The 19,383-nt window shown below is 47.8% G+C and overlaps 7 protein-coding genes across 7 annotated transcripts; 6 read left to right on the top strand and 1 right to left on the bottom strand.

The window, feature by feature from the left end:
* Positions 1–108: 108 nt before the first annotated feature.
* Positions 109–1,484, top strand: N7529_008932 (Mo25 family protein; the record flags this gene model as incomplete). Its single annotated transcript, XM_057244459.1, has 5 exons — positions 109–213; positions 265–325; positions 389–867; positions 922–1,194; positions 1,251–1,484. 5 exons carry the CDS (start codon positions 109–111, stop codon positions 1,482–1,484), a joined length of 1,152 nt encoding a protein of 383 aa, XP_057095997.1.
* Positions 1,485–2,392: 908 nt separating this feature from the next.
* N7529_008931 (putative TBC domain protein) lies at positions 2,393–5,004 on the top strand (the record flags this gene model as incomplete). The annotated part of the gene is made up of 2 exons (XM_057244458.1): positions 2,393–4,564; positions 4,618–5,004. 2 exons carry the CDS (start codon positions 2,393–2,395, stop codon positions 5,002–5,004), a joined length of 2,559 nt encoding a protein of 852 aa, XP_057095996.1.
* A 714-nt stretch (positions 5,005–5,718) lies between these two features.
* Positions 5,719–6,576, bottom strand: N7529_008930 (3-hydroxyacyl-CoA dehydrogenase family protein; the record flags this gene model as incomplete). The annotated part of the gene is made up of 2 exons (XM_057244457.1): positions 5,719–5,973; positions 6,022–6,576. The coding sequence occupies 2 exons, from the start codon at positions 6,574–6,576 to the stop codon at positions 5,719–5,721; spliced, it is 810 nt and encodes a 269-aa protein (XP_057095995.1).
* A 748-nt stretch (positions 6,577–7,324) lies between these two features.
* Positions 7,325–9,342, top strand: N7529_008929 (allantoate permease family MFS transporter; the record flags this gene model as incomplete). Its single annotated transcript, XM_057244456.1, has 9 exons — positions 7,325–7,613; positions 7,701–7,816; positions 7,877–7,943; positions 8,009–8,148; positions 8,210–8,486; positions 8,549–8,649; positions 8,713–8,902; positions 8,960–9,073; positions 9,122–9,342. The coding sequence occupies 9 exons, from the start codon at positions 7,325–7,327 to the stop codon at positions 9,340–9,342; spliced, it is 1,515 nt and encodes a 504-aa protein (XP_057095994.1).
* A 1,801-nt stretch (positions 9,343–11,143) lies between these two features.
* N7529_008928 (Tvp18 family protein) lies at positions 11,144–11,889 on the top strand (the record flags this gene model as incomplete). The annotated part of the gene is made up of 4 exons (XM_057244455.1): positions 11,144–11,180; positions 11,241–11,256; positions 11,444–11,539; positions 11,589–11,889. The coding sequence occupies 4 exons, from the start codon at positions 11,144–11,146 to the stop codon at positions 11,887–11,889; spliced, it is 450 nt and encodes a 149-aa protein (XP_057095993.1).
* Positions 11,890–13,758: 1,869 nt separating this feature from the next.
* N7529_008927 (Aim21 family protein) lies at positions 13,759–16,651 on the top strand (the record flags this gene model as incomplete). The annotated part of the gene is made up of 2 exons (XM_057244454.1): positions 13,759–14,668; positions 14,721–16,651. 2 exons carry the CDS (start codon positions 13,759–13,761, stop codon positions 16,649–16,651), a joined length of 2,841 nt encoding a protein of 946 aa, XP_057095992.1.
* Positions 16,652–17,250: 599 nt separating this feature from the next.
* N7529_008926 (RING finger domain protein) lies at positions 17,251–18,735 on the top strand (the record flags this gene model as incomplete). The annotated part of the gene is made up of 1 exon (XM_057244453.1): positions 17,251–18,735. The coding sequence occupies one exon, from the start codon at positions 17,251–17,253 to the stop codon at positions 18,733–18,735; it is 1,485 nt and encodes a 494-aa protein (XP_057095991.1).
* Positions 18,736–19,383: the final 648 nt, after the last annotated feature.

The following is a 19,383-nucleotide window of genomic DNA, read 5'->3' as shown; positions in this document are numbered from 1 at the left end:
CTATGGAACATCGACTCCGATCCTCCCTTCGGTTGGAATTGCAACTTGATTTTATGTCACCTTGATCTCCAGTTTCTTTCTCAATCTCAAACATATTCTCGTCTCGCCATGGCTTTCTTTTTCAACCGCGGCCGGTCGCGCCAGCCCGCTGAGATCGTCCGATCAACGAAGGAATTGTTAGTGAGGATCCATGATTCTCAAAATGCCCCAAAGGTTCGTGGCGGTCTCCCCTTCGAAATGATATTCAACTCACGGATTGAGTAGGCCGAAGAAGAGCTCGCCAAGCAACTCAGTCAAATGAAGGTGATGGTACAAGGAACCCAGGGTCAGTCTCTCAGAAGCCTCGATAAACATCAAGGAGCTAACCATTGGATTTGTTCGCTTATAGAGGTCAATACATCACCTGAACAGGTCCACGCTCTTGTCCAAGCGACCCTTCAAGAAGACCTGCTCTTTGATTTATCTAAAAGCATTCATTTACTCCCGTTCGAAGCCAGAAAAGATACGCAAACAATATTCTCCCATATCCTTCGCTTTCGACCTGTCTCATATGCGAGTGATAAAGATCCCCCCGTCATTTCATATCTCGTTCATCATCGGCCAGAAATTATCGTAGAGCTATGTCGAGGCTATATGCAAAGCCAGAGTGCAATGCCATGTGGTGTTATCCTCCGAGAGGCATTAAAGTTTGACGTGATCACCGCGATCGTGCTATATGACCAGTCTAGTGAAGGAGAGTCCGCTATACGACTATCGGAGGTGAAACCGAACCTCCCACAAAGAGGAGATGGCGTGTTTTGGCGATTCTTCGACTGGATTGACAAGAGCAATTTCGAAGTGAGCGCAGATGCATTCACGACTTTCAGAGTAGGACTTCTCTCAGAATATCACGACAACACTAGCTAATTTTATCTTCAACAGGAGATTGTCACTCGCCATAAGAGCCTCGTGACTTCATACTTGGCCACCAACTTTGATCTTTTCTTTGGGCGATTCAACAACATTCTTATCCATTCAGACTCGTACGTGACCAAACGGCAGAGTATAAAGCTCCTAGGAGAGATCCTTTTGGATCGTGCGAATTACAATGTTATGATGGCATATGTGGAGAGTGGGGACAATTTGAAGCTCTGCATGAAGCTGCTGCGCGATGACCGCAAGATGGTCCAATATGAAGGATTCCATGTTTTCAAAGTAGGTCTACCCTCAAATTGCAAAGAAAATAGGGGCTCGCTCTAACAAGACAATAGGTATTCGTGGCCAACCCGACCAAGTCGGTACCGGTACAGCGGATCTTGATCAACAACCGTGATCGATTGTTGAGATTTCTGCCTAAATTCTTGGAAGACCGGACTGATGACGACCAATTCACGGACGAGAAAAGCTTCCTGGTTCGTCAGATCGAGCTGCTACCCAAAGAACCTGTGGATCGAGCTCGACCCTCGCGCGACTCGCCATCTGCTAGCACGGCAGCTGTGGCTTAGGTCGAATCTAATGCTGGGTCATTGGATTGATATTTTCATGCCCTAATGACACCTTTATGCTGGTTTTGTGGTTGTATTCCGATTCTAATTGCATTGACTGCATTGACAGCTGATGGCCTACGAGTTTTCTTAGCCTCGGCTACTGGAGTTCTACGCGTTTTGTACATTTTGAGGCGTATAGCTGGGAGAATTAGGGTTTCCTTTGCATCTACCCAGGGTAGTAAATAACTTTTTGGCTCCATTGTGCAGCTTTCTACAATATTGTAGTATATAGTATATAGGAGGGAAAAGAAGACAAAAAAACACTGAACAATTGTCCTTCAAACCTTTCAGCCTAGATCCCCCTGGGTACGTCCATGACATTGTTTTTCTTAATTAATCTTAGCACAATACTTAGCGTACTCCACAATACTCCTTGTCCTTGTCTTGATCCACTGCGACGCGGCCCATGAAAAAGGTGGGATGTGAAACTCCCCTCGATATTTAATTTGGTCTATTTTGAGAGATTGACATACGAAGAACCTTTGAAAGAGTAAATTGGTTTATTAAAAAGAACAATAAAAATACTAGTAAATTCAATATGTTAACTACATCCATTGTATGGTATATGTAACTATTTATACTTCTGAAATGATATAGTCTAAGTGCCAAGACTCCCCCCAAATATACTCCACTCTTCCTTACTCTCCTGGACCTCAATTTTAATCTTGAGCCTTTTTGACCCTGAAGAGGTTCTCATTCTCATGCTTGTTGTTTAGCATTTGTCACTCCTTTGTTTGTCTTTCTAAATATTCGTTTAACCTTTTTCCCTGTCTTCGCCTTCGCTCCGCCTCTCCCTGCGCGCACTCCTTTTTGACCCTTGCGATTCTAGTATCCCCACGCGACGATTCGCAAGCCATGCCGGGATAATGGTGAATGAAGTATATGCATCGTTATCACCCGACCGGTCGGAATCCCAGACAATTCAAGCGGTGCCCTTCGAAGATACCGTCGTTGTTGGTACCCCTCTTGCGATCCGGTCGGCCTCGTTGCCCACTCCAGCCGATGCGCCAACAGGTCCCAATGGCAGATCTTTAAGCACGAGCGCTGCGTCAACTGGCCCGTTCAACAATCTGGCACCCGCACAATCATTCTCACGGCTTACACCATTCACGGCTACCGGGGATGAAACCCGAACGATTAGATCGGAGGGCCCACCCTCGTTGCGCAGCGTGCCCAGCATTGTTGTTAACGAACCAGAACCCCGTCCTAGCTCTCGGCCAGGCTCTCGGCCAGGATCTCGCTGGTCAGAACGCAAATGGGGTGGATTGAGGAAACGATCGATGGAGATGGACAGGAAATTAAGCTCGGAGGGATCGCCTCCGCCGGTGCCTCAGATCGGACGCTCATTTGCTGGCATTCCCCTGGATATACCAACGTCATCCTTCGATGGCCTAGACAAGTCGATGAAGTTTTCCAACCGCGGAAGTTTGATCAAGAGTGAATCTAAACGTCCACGCCCAAAGACGCCCAAGGAGAAGCTAGAAGAGCACCCAGATCAACAGCTAGATCAAGCACTGCAATCGCGGAAGGAAAAGTGCCATAATCAAGAATTAGATCAACTGCCGCAGGAGAAATCGGGCGATAGCCCGGATCGACAATTGAATCGACATACCCCTGAGTTGATGCCGTCTCCTTCCATCACAACCACTCAGCCTGAGGGAGAGAATAGAGCACCAACAGTGGTGCCGCGACGCGCAAACCCCCATAGTACTCTTCGCCCAAGACAGACAAGTCTTCCAAGCAGGGCCATCTCGGCAGACGAAGAAATGTTGTCGCGGCGAGTTCGATTAATGTACGAGAAGGGTGAAGAAAATGTCACTGACTCCGAGGTCGCGAAAGCATTTGCATCTGAGAATGGTGTTTTGTGGGAAGAGGGTGCGGTTACAGACAACGAGGCATCCGAAACACCTGTCGCCCAGAGAAATGAGGCTGAGACCGAACCAAAGCCAAGAGCGTCAGCCGAAGTTGAGCGTCGTCGAATTAAGAGAGAAACTCAGGAGTTAGCAGGGGGTGCTGAGTACTGGCAAAATGTCACCGCTGAAGAAGTTGACCGTTATGGATTTATTCGTCCTGCGACAAATTCGAAAGGCTCTGAGATCAACCCTCTTCAACGAGTCACAACCAGCCTTCTGTTGGCTTCCGAGACACCTCGACGGAAACGCTCCATTCGTCCGCCAACCGCTCCGGCCAGCAATCGTTCTTTTAACGGACCTTCTTTAAGACGCAAAATATCTCAGAACTCTCTGGGCAATCGCCCCTCTTCGTCACAAAGCAATTATAGTGCGCCCTTGCGTCGCTCAACCTCTCGTCTCCGAACTGCGACCAATCGTCTCCCTCATAATCGCGATCGTAAAGCCAAAGATGAGGCGGCTGACATGCTCACTTTGCCCACCGATTCTGTTCCTGGCGAGAAAGAAGATACCCCAGCCACTCGTGCAACACGGAAAAAGGAGTGGCAGCGGGAAGACAAGTGGACTAAGATGGCTAAACCAACCAAGAAGACCAAAGACGGCGGCGGTATGACTTTTGAGTTCGACACACAAAGCTCAAAGTTGATCGAGCGGACATGGAAAGGTATTCCAGATCGGTGGCGGGCAACAGCGTGGTATTCATTTCTTCAGGCTAGTGCCAGACGCCACGAGGGCAGTCCGCCAGAGGATGAGCTCATTGTGGCCTTCAATGAGCTCCAGTACATCTCATCGCCTGACGATGTTCAAATTGACATCGATGTCCCGCGAACCATATCCAGCCATATCATGTTTCGGAGACGGTATAGAGGTGGTCAACGATTACTCTTTCGCGTTCTCCATGCTATGTCGCTGTATTTTCCGGACACTGGCTACGTGCAAGGTATGGCGGCTCTCGCAGCTACTTTACTGGCATATTACGATGAGGAACATGCTTTCATCATGCTTGCCAGGTTGTGGCAATTGCGCGGCCTGGAGGAACTATACAAATCCGGTTTCGCTGGTCTAATGGAGGCTTTGGCGGACTTCGAGCGGGAGTGGATGGCCGGAGGCGAGGTGGCCACAAAGCTGGTAAGTGAACATCCCAAAGCACATGAAATAGGTTCTAACAACTTGTCCTCCAGAATGAGGTTGGAATTCCACCCACGGCTTATGGCACCCGTTGGTATCTCACCCTTTTCAATTATTCAATTCCTTTCCCGGCTCAGCTTCGAGTCTGGGACGTTTTCATGCTTCTTGGAGACGCCGAAGACAGTACTGGTCGGCCCGCAACCTCTTCAGGGAAGAACAAAGATTCTTTTGACAATCCAAGGACATTTGGTCAAAGTCTTGACGTCCTGCACGCTGCCTCTGCTGCCCTTATTGATGGCATGCGTGACATTATCCTCGAATCTGACTTTGAGAACATCATGAAAGTTCTCACCAGTTGGGTTCCCATCAAAGATACCGAGATGTTCATGCGTGTCGCCAAAGCCGAGTGGAAGGTCCACCGCCGCAAGAGACATGCTTAATATCCGTGGGCACTGACACTTGTCCTTGAACCATTCATTAATTACTACCCTACAATGATTGGCCCTTTGGGTGTGCTATACCCTAATGATCACAAATCGCACCCTGGGGCATACAACCCTAATGCCCTTCAATCTATACCCTATTCATTGGGATTCGAGACTTCTCCTATCCAGGTGGCCGATTTGTCTGAATACCCTTCTTTGGCTTTCCGTCACTTTACGTTCCTTCCCCAATTTTCTACCACATTCTCCTGGATACAGATATATTTGATGACTATTGATTCTCTGTCTGGTTTTCTTCGATGATACCTATCCTCATGCCCTTTCCTACTTTCTTTTGGGCTTCCGCCTTTGTTCCCCTTTGTCCATTCTCGGATACTCATGTACATTAATTTGGCGACTAGCTCCGCTAATTCTTCCTCCTTGTCCCGAATCTAGCTGGTCTGAGGTGTGTTTTATTGGCACTAGGAGGTTTTGAAGCTTTCCTAGCCAATGAGATCAACTGTTAGGTGTTGATCGTGATGGTCCACCTCATTCCCATATAATGATTAAGTGTAATATCCCTTGGGGACAGCTTATCTGCTACCCAATAATCAATCAATGATTCCAGTTGATATTATCTTCTCATAGGTGGTAAAACCAGAGCTGAAGTCTCAAAAAGCTTTTATGAAACAGTTTTGTAGTACAGTCCCTAATGGCGGTCCATCATAGTATCTATCCCAGTAGCCCCTTTCCAGATTTGGCTCCCAGGTTGCCCTTATCGACATAAGTCTCTTTCAACCAGTCCCTAGTAGTGTTATTCAAATCAAGCTGCTCGGTATACACGACTTCAATAATGTGCACAGTATCCAGGCCAACAGTATCCATCATCTGAAAAGGACCTTTGCCTACCTTGACCCAACCTTTGAACATCTCATCAACAGTATGGCCATCGCTCACACCTTCAGCGAGAACAAGCAAAACCTCTCGCTTGATTGATGCTCAAATTCGATTGAAACCCAAGCTCGTCGATTCAACCTTGGCATGCACAGGCTTGAAACCCGCAATCTTAGCCTTCCCCATCAAATAGGGAAAGATATCCGGGTCCATCTCGCCACACGATATGGCCTCGTAGTAGATCTGCTCAGGCGGCATGTAATAGTGGCCGTTGCAGATGCGGTAGTTGTTCTTCGTTGTGACGATAACCTGGCTGGTCGGCAGCGACGACGAGTCGCTGGTAATCACACAATCCGGTGGAGCGATTTGATCGATCTCAGCCAGGACCCCTATCTTCATCTGTAGCTTTTCAGGCACGGCTTCGATGAGTATCCACGCATTTCCGACGGCTTCCTCATGGAATCGGTGACTTTCAACTCTGCGGTTTCGGTGCCGAGCTTGAAGGCTTGCTCTTTTTGGTTTGCCATGATTTATTCTACCACACTGTCGCTCTCCAAATATTTCTCGCATAGGGTTGGTTATCTTGAATCCTGCAGAGATCCACATCATGGAGATTCGGCGGCCCATCACGCCGGCGCCAATGACGGCAATTGGGCGGGTAATTGTGTCGGGCTTGGTCCACGGCGTTGATGGCATGGCTCTTTTCTTTATTTGGGGATTGAATTGGAGGATTTCCGATAGGGATGAATAAACCTTGTAGATAGGCCGATGTTGAATGGTAGCCACTGTGTCATTGTGCCGAATGAAGTGGCATCAAGGAGACATGAGGGTCCTATGATGCTACAATGATAGAATATTCGCGGATTATTCCCGTATGAGCGATGATTCAACTCTGAGGCCAGACCTCACGGCTACGGGTGGCTAAGTGGCTGGACCTTCCATAGATTTGAATTCAAGACGCTATGGGCCTTGAACCCTTACTACTACTGTAGCTATGTACAATGTCAACATGTATTTTCGGACATATATCTACACATACACATTCTACAAGGGTCATCTAAGCTGAATGAGAACTCAACTCAAATAAAGCTTATAATCAATACGATCAACCCCAGAGTCGTAAGAATAGACGAAACTATTGCGTAGACCTGCCACTCCCAAAGTCAAATGAAATTTAGAATCCAAAAGGCTGGCAATGATAGGTCATACAGTTCAAATGCCAAGGAGATACCCCCAACCGTAATCCCGTACCCCCAAACATAGTGGCATGAGGCTGGTATACCCCTCAGTTGCCAAGTGACGATCACCCCAGTGTTCGGACTTACCCCGGTCTCCCTTCTTTCAGAATGTGGAGAGAAGTATAAATACTCTTCACGGAACGATGTCCATTCAATGTCAGCTCTTTATTTCTTTCTCTTCTTACCCATTCCCTTGTTAAATCACTATGGCCGAATCAAATGGCCTAGAGAAGCCCCTTCATCAACAACTGGAGAATGGCGCAGATTCCAAGCAGCATGAGAAATTTGCAGATGCCGAGGCATCTAGTCTTGAATCACCGACCTTTGAAGGCGTTGATGAAAATGCTGTCCTCCGCAAGATGGATATCCGTCTGATTCCTATGCTTAGTATACTATATCTACTAGCATTTCTAGATCGAGGCAATATTGGCAATGCGAAAATTGAGGGGCTTGTAGATGACCTCCATATGACGGGGCCGCAGTACAATTGGACTTGTATGATTTTTCTTGTTGTCCACTATCGCTCGACTTTGTAAGGAACATGCTGACCGCATTCTTTCTTTCTTTTCTCTTATCAAATAGTGACCGTCTTCTTCTTCACATACTGCGTCTTTGAATTGCCGAGCAACCTACTTCTGAAGAAACTCAGACCGTCCAGATGGCTACCATTGATCATGGTTGCTTGGGGAATCGTCATGGTGAGATTGGTTTCGGGGAGCTGTGTATGAGCACATCTGATAAGGAATATATTGAAACAGACTTTGATGGGAGTTGTCAACAACTACGGTGGACTACTTGCGACTCGTCTTTGTTTGGGCGTTGCAGGTACGTTGAGACATGCCCTGTCTTACAATGTTCAAGCAGATACTTATCTTTGATTGCAACCATAGAAGCCGGTCTGTATCCCGGTGTCGCTTACTACATCACTCTCTGGTACCCGCGCCATCGAGCACAATTCAGACAAGCCATGTTCTTCAGCGCGGCCAGTGTAGCCGGTGCATTCTCTGGACTTCTTGCATACGCCATCGCTGTGGGTACCTTCCGTTCTTCGCACCGATTATCACCTTGCTGATGCCTTTCTCTGGGTTTAGAAAATGGACGGCGTTGGTGGATATGCTGGCTGGAGATGGATTTTCATCCTCGAAGGGCTTCTGACTGTTCTTGTGGCGCTTGTAGCCCCATTTGCCATACATGACTCCCCGGAAACTGCTACTTTCCTGACTGAAGCGGAGCGTCGGTTTGTGCTTCACAGTCTACGGATTCAAAATTCGTCAGATTCGCATGAAATGGTTACCAAGGATGATAAGTTCCAATGGCGCTATGTCTTCGACGCTTTCACTGACTGGCAGATTTGGTTGGGCTTGTTCAGTAAGTTATGCGTGACTCCATCTCTATTGACTCGACGTATCATTATCGCTAATTGGGGAAAGTGTACTGGGGTATCACTTGTCCGCTATACGGTATCTCACTTTTCCTTCCCTCTATTATCAAGGATTTAGGTTACAAGTCATCGACTGCTCAGCTCCTCACTGTGAGTGTATTTTGTTTTTTTTTTTTCCTTATCATCGAAATAACCCTGACAATACCTCCCTAGGTACCGATCTATATCACGGCCGCAATTGTGGCTGTCATTGCAGCGTGGGTTTCAGACAGACGCAAGCAGCGCTCCCCATTTGTTCTATTCTTCATGGGCATGATTGCCATTGGATTCATCGTCTGCCTTGCATCCACCGGGCGTGGTGTGCCTGGCGTGATGTACTTCGGAATATTTGTCGCGGTAGTTGGTAAGTACAGGGGCAATGCCCCGGCTTTATTGACGCTATAGCTAACTCAAACGTCAGGTATCTACCCTGCATTCCCTGGAAATGTCACATGGCTCAGCGTCAATATGGCGGGCGACTACAAGCGAGCCGCTGGCATGGCCATCTATATTGGAATCGGAAACTTGGCTGGAGGTAAATACATCACACCTTAAAGATTCAGTCCAAACTAATTCGCAACAGCTATGTCGTCAAATTTCTACCGCGCTAAAGACGCGCCGAATTACATTCTTGGTCACTCTCTTGAGCTGGCGTTTGTTGTCGTTGGCATGATAGCGGCAGTCATCTTACGACTGACATATCAGAGTATTAACAAGAAGCGCAATGCTATGGATCCTTCGGAGTACCCCTTGGATCCGGACTCCTTGGGTGATCGCTCTCCACTTTTTAGATACATGCTTTGAGGGAAGTGGAAGGTATGACAACCAATCGAAGAGGTGAACTTTTTGCCGTCAAGATAGTTGCAGATAGTACGTTTTCAGAATAAATATATGATTCAAAGAATATAGATCCAGGTGGCTGCATAACTGTTTGTCGTTATTAAAATACGAAGGACCTGCAATTAGTTTTCATGTCTGGCCCAAGAAATCGCCAATCTCTTGACCACACACCTGACAAGAGGCGCAGAGCATCCATGCTTTTGTTCTGTCGTTGGTTACAATAAAATCGATACCACATGTAAAGTTTGAATGCCTACCACAAAGCTCGAAGTATGAGGTAAATTACTACAATTGGAAGCCCTTCAGTTCGTCCTACCCATCAATGATTTTGACTGCATAGTGTAAATATAGGATTGTCAGGATGATTTCAACTACACATTAACAAACTTAATTTCCACCAAACACACGATATAGTCTGTCCTCACAATTCACTCGACAAGGGGATTGATATTCAAGCAACAACTCCAACAGTCTGGCTGAGCAGCGGTTGAGTTGCACCCAAAAGAAATCACACCAAAGTCTCTATGCGTGTACCACTCGAGAAGGGGACTCGTGAAACTAACCGCGGTACATACATTGACGGATGGAGGAGACTGCAAACGATTGGTTATGCCGATGAGGCAGGGCACTCAAATTTCGTATAGTGATAGAACAGGCTTATACATACGACGACTGGAGCTGCACAGAGGAAAGCTGCAGGGAGACAGCCTTGGGTACAGAGCTGGTATTTATTGTCTGAAGGAACTGGGATGAAATAAGGTATCGCGAAGTTGGGAAGAGAATTGTTTGCAGGTAGAGACCAAGCTTGATTGTATAGCAAGGCCAGGGCAGATGAGAGGTTTGCAAACATTTCTAGGACAAAGAAAAAAGTGGTGACTAAGAGACTGGATGGGATTTGGTCAAATTGAAAGATGGTGTCATTGAATGGGAGGAAGAATCACGAGGGGCCTGGTGAGCTCTTATGCTAGAGCAAAGTTGTTAGGTCGCCATTGTGCTACCAAAATATGCTTGTTTAACCTTCATTTCACACTGGAATCACTGGCAAGAAACCAATTGAAGCTTCGACTTGGGCTTGATTGTATGCCGCAATCTTCAACTTGAGATCCGACTGGGCAATACTTTGATTGGTGTTGTCAATTGCCAATATTCTAAATTTGATACTATTGACTCCATGAGTTTATGGTAAAATTTGCACACAAGGCCCATATCCAAGAGAAAGTTGTGTCTGTACTGGTTGATTGATATAAAAAGTGGGTTCAAAGAAGGTTGCGGCTCATTCATTTCACCGGGGTCAACGGGTTGTCGCTGTTGATCCCTCATGTGGGGATGACAGGTCTACCTTCATCATAATCAGCCCCAAGACAAGAGCTGAAACGATGCATTAAACAGAGATGTTAGTTGGGTGGCCGCTCGGAAGCGCCTTACAGGCGCCTTGGATCCATACTGGCCTAGGTAAATGTCACGGATTCGCGTCTGCCTGGTGACTGATGAATTCCTTCTTGAGCTCAGAAGAGAAATCTTTCATCTTTCTAAACAACACACATTTGAGAATCTGTTGATACCATTCTGAGTCACATTTATTGATACTTTGATCCAACTATTTATTCGTTGCTTCCGTTGTTTTGTTTGTTTCGCTCTTTGACCGCCCTGGAGCCGCGTACACTTGGAGTCTGGACTCTCCGACACCTTTTATCATCCGTGATTCCTGCATCTTCACGCCTTAGACCATAATTTATTCTCTTTGAGATCTATCTGCTAGCCCACTATGACGCTGGCCGAAGAGTTCCGCTCGCGCAATTTTAGTATGTACCCGGCCGAAGCTCGCCACATCTGACTGCGCTAATTTTGCTGATCTTTTCTAGGCATCTATGGTCAATGGTTAGTCGATCGCATCGCAATCCTAAAATTTGTGCTCTACAATTGTGTTCAATGTGAAGTTGGATAGTGTCGCAGGGGAGCACCGTGGCTGAAGCTTGCGCTGTTGCCTGATGCCTCCTGCGGCAGGAATTGCTTCCGTCGAACATCAGTTCGGAGTGTACAGGAATGAATCTAACCGAGTATCTAGGACCGGTGTGCTATGCATTATCCTTTGCCTTGCGCTTGGAATTGCCAATATCTTCTCCTTTAATGCGATCCTGATCATCTTCAGTTGTCTCTGCATGTGAGTTGGATTTCTTCCCTAGGCTATTGTAAGATCTAACCTGGATCAGTGCTTCGGCATTCATTATCCTCTTCATTGAAGTTCCCTTCCTCCTCCGAATCTGTCCCACGTCTCCCAAATTCGACTCTTTCATCCGTCGCTTCACCACGAACTGGATGCGCGCCGCTGTCTATACCGTACTCAGTGCTGTCCAATTTGTCAGCCTAGTCACCAGGGCCTCTAGTTTAATCGCCGCTGCCGTCTTCCTTCTGTTCGCTGCTTTGTTCTATGCCCTCGCAGCTCTCAAGAAGCAGGACTTTGTGGGCAGCAAGACGTTGGGTGGCCAGGGAGTTGCGCAGATGATTGTCTAATGCATGACGTTAACGCTGAGCCGTCATCCCTCACCTCTACTATACCAACCGCATCTTTGTCTGGATTGATTCTATTATCGAAATGGTTGGTGATACGATAAGATGCTCGATTCAGACGTTGAAAAGAATAAAATGCCACTTGGGCCACGTGCATTGGAACGCGCTATGATGTGATTTTGTGTTTTTACTGTCCTGTACTTTTATGTCTCTGGCTTGAGTTTGCCCTGCTAAGCATGTCTTTGGGTTCAAAGTCGATGAGCGTTTCTACAGCTGTTATATCCTTGGTTTTCTTTCTTTTTTCTTCGCGGGCCGAGCCTGCCAGAAAAGGTGTTTGTGCTTGCAATTTCAAACGGTGTAATTTTTACCAAGCTCCCAAGGTTGACTTTGACCTATTCATGAGGTGTCCCCTAATCTTCCGTTGACAGTAGCAAGTAGTAGTAGCCCAATGTACTTGGGCCTCGAAGCGGAGGCAAAGCTGCGCTTGCGCCCTTAATCCAAGTTTAGATGGCCATGTGGCACATCCTCAACTTGAGCAATAGGAACCTATGGAATGGAAAACGTGTCATAAGTTCCTGTACTAGCCCTATCGGCTATAAACCTGACCCGAGGTAAAGTGGATCGATATAGTTTCCATTGTACAATGTATGGATGGACTTCGAGTCATGCATATGTAATTAGTTATCTATTCTATCTAGCTGTATTCTATCTAGCTGTACCTATGTAGCTTAGCTTACTTTGCATCCATGACAGCACCGAACATGGCAAAAATGAGCAAGGTTAGAACAATGACCAGCCTTGGTCACAGGATAATGATTTACCCCACAAAACCTTCAACTTAGGTACTATTCTTATTTAGAAGTGAATTTCAACACCTCTTCTTTGGTCAAGATGATGGGTTATATTGGAGCCTAGCTATTCTAACTGAGTAGTTTCATATAAATTTACCTACATTCAATGATATACTGATTCCCTTGAGAAGCACTGAAAGGTATACAACCTCCTATGATGCAATGTGCGGAGAACCATTAACAGCTCACCGCCTCGGTGTAGTTAACCAATCCAACACAAGAGAAATAATCTTCTTATCTGTATTCCGTATTCCCCTTGGAAGTTTCAGTCCTAGACGTAGCTGTTTGATACTTGCATTTCTACATGTAGGTATTTATAGATATTCGATGATGAAACATATCATGTAGGTAATGATTGGATATAAACCTTAGTGTATTCCATGATATATATGAGGCATTTGTAGAAAAAGAGAGAAAATGGCTCAATAATGGAATCCCAAAATCAAGGCCCTGATTCAAATACTTGTTACATATGTACATTCCAAGGCTCTTGTGCACTGTAATGATACAACACACGTAACTATAACCAGTTATAACTAGGTACTGAATGTAGTTACATTACAGTAAGGGCCCTGGGCTTAGGCAGATCTTCAGCCTAATGTAATAATACAGTATAATTACAATACGCTGTGGTCCGAGCACGTCAGGTGTGGCAGAAAGGACATACATCATCGTCTCTCCCCAAAACTCAGTTTTGAAGATTACTTCGATATTCGCTTGCTCCAGGCAATTTGATCTTTGCCGTGAAGATCTAACCATTTGATTCACGTGCTATTGGACTGAAAAAGGTTCTCACCATCTCTGGGTAAGTAAATCGGTCTCCATCTTCTTATCAGCTGCATGGACCCTTTGTTCTTGACATTCTTGCATCAATTGTGCATTTAAATTAGCTTTTGGATACTTCAATCCCTGCAAGCTTTTTGGGCCCGTGTCTTCATTCTAGAGCGTCAATTGCCAAGCATAGCGGGGGGAATCCTGTTGGGCTGCCGCTAACTTGGTGAACAGCTTTCAGTACTTCATCATGTCATCTCAACCTCCACCGGCCATACCTCCTCGGCCAGCTCGCTCTCCGCAACCCTCATCGTCTTTGGATATGCCGAAAATACCCCCACGTCCAGGTAACCGCCGCAATGATCGTTCTGTCTCGCCGATGCGTGATAGCTATGCACCCTCACCCCTCAATGAATGGACCGGCCCCGGAATGAGTCGTACGGTCTCAAATGACCTGCCGCAACGCCCTCCTAGCGTCACGATACCGTCTCTTGGTGAGGAGGGTATTGAATATGCCGACCTCGATCCGGGCAATATGTCGGATAGCCACCATCAAACCCCCGCGGAAACCCGCAATGTTAGCAGTGATCTGAAGATCCATGCACCGAGACCCTCTTTGCCAAAATCAAGTGCTGAAGCAAAAGTGCAGGCTGTCACTCGCACCGATTCCCGCCAGGCTGCTGCGGTCGGTCTGGGCCGTGGACTTTCACCTTCCCGCGAGGAACAAGACCGCTCCTCACATTCTCGGGCGAGTGGATCGCGTGCGGGGTCAACTGCCTCCAATGATCGCCGACACTCTGCCCAACTGACAGATGAGCAGGGCTTCCGGGTGCCCATGTATCCCAATGCCGGTGACGTGCAGGCGCCCTCTCCGAGTCCCTATCTCGATCAAGGCTCGCATCGATCGGGTCGTAACCACAACCGTACTCGAAGTGCTCGGGATTCTTCGCTACCTCCGGGTAGCTACGGATTGCATGGACATGGTGTTCAACAATCCGACAAATTCGAGAAGGCTTGGTATGAAAAGCATCCTGATGAGTTCGTCAAAGAGGAAGGGCAATATGGCCCCGGTGTTGGCACTCCGCGCCCTGATTGGGCAATGAGCAGCGATGATTTGAACAAGATTGTCCGGGGCTCTGCGCAGACTGGATCGGGCCTTGGTGAGTATTTGGAGCAAATATGTCTTGTCACTTGAGAGCTAATCGTAGCTAGGTACTTCCCCGAATGTTGTGGGAACCCCCGAAGAAGAAGTCGGATATATGGCATCCGATGAGTACATGCATCGCATCGCATCTCCTCCGCCTGACGCACGACACGAAAGCCAACCAAGTGTTGAATCGCCACTTCGGCAAATGAGTTTCCCCTCGGAATCTGCACAAAAGAAACCCATCGCATCTCCACTGCGTCATCGTAGATCCAGTTCGCACGGTCACCATGAACGTGGTGTGATCCACGTTGATGATCCAAAGCATCCTTTGCATCACCCAGACGGATTTTCTGCCACCCCAGCTGCAGAAGAGAATGAGCCAACGTATGATGAGGCCGAGGAAGAAGAAGAACCGATTCTGGCTGCTGATCAAGTGCGTCCTGAATCGGCGTACCTTCACCCCGCCATTTCGCCCACATTTGATCGTCGGCCAAGCTTTGAAGATGACGGCCGCAGTCGCACTCCCAGTATCACACACAGTCGTTCAAACAGTCGATCAGCGAGTGCTCAGGGTCACCAATTTCCCGTGCTTTCCCGCTATGATTCACGGGAAGATACGCATACACCCTTGGAAGACGTCGAGGAATATGAGCCGTTGTTCCCCGAAGACGATCACAAGAAGGAGAAACCAAATTTGGTTGCGGATCGGTTCAAGAAGCGACCCGACATGATCAAGCACAGATTCCCTAGCCAGGATATCTGGGAAGACACCCCAAATAGTCTACAGCTTCACGCTACAGTGACCACCCCAGATCTTCCCATACGGGGATCCTCCGAGACTTTCGAAACACCCGAGCAAGAGGCCGTGCGCAGGATTCAAACCACCAAAGTTGACTCACATCAGGTTGCTAGTCATATTCTGGAAGGTGAAGGTGCGAGGGAAAAGCCCACGCGACCGGAACCATTCAAGCAACGCTTTCCCAGTAGGGATATTTGGGAAGATGTCCCTGATAGTCAGCGACTAGTCACTACAGTTTCGCCCGCAAAGGAAGAAGTCAAAAGTCCCGACGTTCCGTCCAAGCCTATCATTCCCTTGCGCCCACAGAAACAGCCTCAATCGACCTCACCAATCGAAAAGCGACAGCCACCGGGAATCCCCGAGAGACCGAAGCCCCAGGTCCCCACGCGTCCCGCTAAGTCTAGCTCCCAGGTTCCAGCAGGCAACGAGGAAGCATCAAAGGAGGCCCCCGCTGTGAAGGCCAAGCCTGCCGTACCAGCTCGTCCAGGTGGAAGTAAAATCGCGGCACTAAAAGCTGGGTTCCTTACCGACTTGAATACACGTCTGCAGCTGGGCCCCCAGCAACCCAAGCCCAAAGAAACTGAGCCTGAGCCACCAGCCGAGAAACAGCCGTTGAGCGATGCTCGCAAGGGAAGAGCCCGTGGTCCTGCTCGTCGCAAGCCTGCCGTTGAGAAGTCTAATGTCCGCCTTCCCACTATTCCTGAAATCAAGATCACAGAGTCCTTGAACGTCTGGCAGGTTGGTCAAGATGGAAACCTGGTTGTTGGAGCCGGTAAGAGCGCCGAAAAGCCACCAATTGCAGTAAAAGAAACCCCCGTGCCTTCTGAGCAGTCCATGGCTTCTCCAATCGCCAAGAATACCGCGGGTGGATCTGTGGACCCAACGCCCGAATCGCCCGTCTCAGCAGATGTTATCTCTCCACAAACCACAACATCAGAGGTCGTGCCCGCCGATATCTCAGCAGAGACACCCGAACCGATTGAACCCTCTGTGATAGCGGTTGAACCCGAATCTCAACAAGAAAAGGAAGAGAAGGGAAAGGAGGAAGAAGCGACAGAAGTGCCCGAGTCTGCGATCACTGCCCCGGTGGCCGAAATTCCTTCATCTTCACCCAAGCTGGATGATGCTCTTGAAGATATGACAGCGTCCGCGGATGGAAAGAAGGAGTCAGATGGCCACATTCATGGTGAACAATAGTTGGGTCTCCGAATCGCTCCCCCTTCTAGCATTACTATCGTGCTGTGTATGGGGTTACAACATTCGGATCACCAGTTCCATCCGATCCACCAGATCGCAATTTAATCACTATTCACTTTTGTTTGTTTAATAACTGATTTTTACTTCTTGTTGATACTCAATCAAGTTTATTTTCCTGCTCTTTTTCTTGGTAGTTCATAGTGTAGTTTAGGTATATTAGGCCTTTGAATGTCCAAATAGGCAAATACTCAATTTTAGCTTCCGATACAAATAAGCATAGCTGCTGTGTAAAATCATAATCACGCGTTGCATCCTAAATGCTATCATATAACTTACATAGTTATATCTTGTGTCAAGTCTGTATCCGAAAGCACGCATAGCACCGGGAACAGCATTGACGTGATCAGCCAAAGGCGGTCGCCAATTGACAACCGCGGCTCGGTGCCGAACGCCTTAAACTGACTCAGTCACTTGTGAAGCTGCCCACTTCATCTCTGGGGGAAAATCTTCCATTTGTTTTGCATCATCTTCAGAAGATGCTGAGCCCGTTCCTCAACACATCGAGCCCATAGGTATCGCCTCATTTTAATTTCGCTATCATGGCGTCCGTTCCAGGATATTCTGCTGCGGGCAGAACCCGCTCCTCTGATGGAGCCACCGCCGATGATGTGAACTCATTTCAAGTTACATCGACTGACTCAACTGACTCAACGGAGGATACTGAAACTGTATTTCTCAACAAGGACGTTTCTACCCCAAGTCATGGGTCAGATCTTTCCACCAAATCACTCGTTGAATCACCGAAGTCTACCCACACCCTCACCGATGACGACGAACCGCGCAAATGCTGGATCTGCTACACAGACGAAACAGAAGACTCGCCACTGAACCAGGAATGGCGGTCGCCGTGCCCTTGTGCCTTGACGGCCCATGAGGCATGTCTTCTCGACTGGCTTGCAGACATGGAAAACCCTCGGTCGCGCAAGAACACCGCCGGCGGCGTAACGATGCAGTGCCCCCAGTGCAAAACAGATATCGTGGTCACCCGTCCGCGAAGCTACGTGGTTGATGTTCTCCGATTGGTCGAGCGGGTTGCTGGACGACTTGTACTTCCAGGCATGGTGTTTACGGTAGCTGGCACTGTGTGGGCGGGGTGTTGCGCGCATGGAGTTTACTCTATGTATTTTATCTTTGGAACAGAGGAAGCCAAACACATTATGGAAGAAAGCATGGAAGGCCCGTGGAACCCTGGTCTAAACATCGGTCTACCACTGATTCCACTTGTCTTGATCTTCTCGCGCACACGCTACGCCGAAGGTCTCCTCCCTGCTATACCGGTGCTGTTCTTCGCTGCACACAACCCGGGTCAGGAACCCGATTTTGATTTGTGGCCTCCTACGCCTGCTATGACGTTTGCCGCGCTGCCTTATGTCAAGAGCTTCTATGGGGCAGTCTACGAACGATTGTTTGGCGGCTTGGAACGAAAATGGATTGCTGAGGTACAGCCTCGGGCGACAGAGGATATCCTTGACGATGCACAGCAACAAGACCAAGCCGAGGGTCTCAACCGGTTCGGTGAAAATGGGAACGGACAGATTCTCATGGAAATCGACCTTGAGCTGAATGTCGGAATGGGCAATAATGACGAAGTAGACCACGCTCAGCCCGGGGTTGAGGAAGATGCCGATGCTCCCAACGGACAAGCTCAGAATGCCGGGCAAAATAATAATCCGCTGGGACTTGGACGACGACAGAACGAGATTATTCACGACACTAGCAACCTGGCAGATGTTGTGCTCGGGGCACTTGTCTTTCCGGCGATCTCAGCTTCAATGGGCGGTCTGTTGAAATATCTCCTGCCTAAAACGTGGACAACACCGTCCTCGATTTTAGAGCGAGGTCGCCCAGGGCTCCTTCAGACCCGCTGGGGTCGCAGTGTTGTTGGCGGATGCATGTTCGTTCTGTTGAAGGATGCCTTGGTGCTTTACTGTCGGTGGAAGCTGGCTCAGACACACCGCCGCCGCAAGGTCTTGAATTACGACCGGACTAAGAAGCATCACGCCTCGAAGCGATCCACCGGTTAGCTCTAAGCAGCCCCGGAGTTATCCTATACTTTGTCTTGAGACATTGACTCTCTGTTTTCGTTCGGCGCATTGATTGCATTCCATGGCGTTTTTGGCATTCTCTTTCACGGTTGTGGTGGGACATTCACATATGATGCCTTTTTATGAACCTATATCCTGCCGAATACCATCTCTTATCTCTCGGTTCGGCTCTACTGTCAGTCAAATCGTGATCTCGCAAAAGATATGGATTTTTTTTTCTGTAACTATTGTCAAATTTTAAGCACAGCTTTTTTCCCAGCCCTCTGACCTGGAAACTTCAATGTCTTCATTTATATAATTCTATAAAAGTACAAGTTGTGAATACTCTAGAGCAGATTTGGGCGACGGCTAGTAATCTCGAAATTCATGACATTAATTAAGCTCAATGCATTACATTCCATGGATATCAGCGAGTAAGTAGCAGCTTTGTTCCTCGCCGGGGAGATGGGGAGAGCTTATAAAGGGCATTGAGAAAGACATGGAAAAGGACCCATGGACAGACTGTAATTTGGTATCTATAGAAGGGAACAAAAATGGGTTACAATTTCAGAACCATCGCCAGGCTTTCTAGACCTAATGACCTAAATAATACATTGGGGATGACGATCGAAATAAGCGCGCGGTTAA

This window comes from Penicillium soppii (genome assembly GCF_028829465.1).
Source record: "Penicillium soppii strain IBT 18220 chromosome Unknown utg000006l, whole genome shotgun sequence".
NCBI classification, from domain to species: Eukaryota; Fungi; Ascomycota; class Eurotiomycetes; order Eurotiales; family Aspergillaceae; genus Penicillium; species Penicillium soppii.
This window is presented reverse-complemented; position numbering and strand designations above follow the sequence as displayed.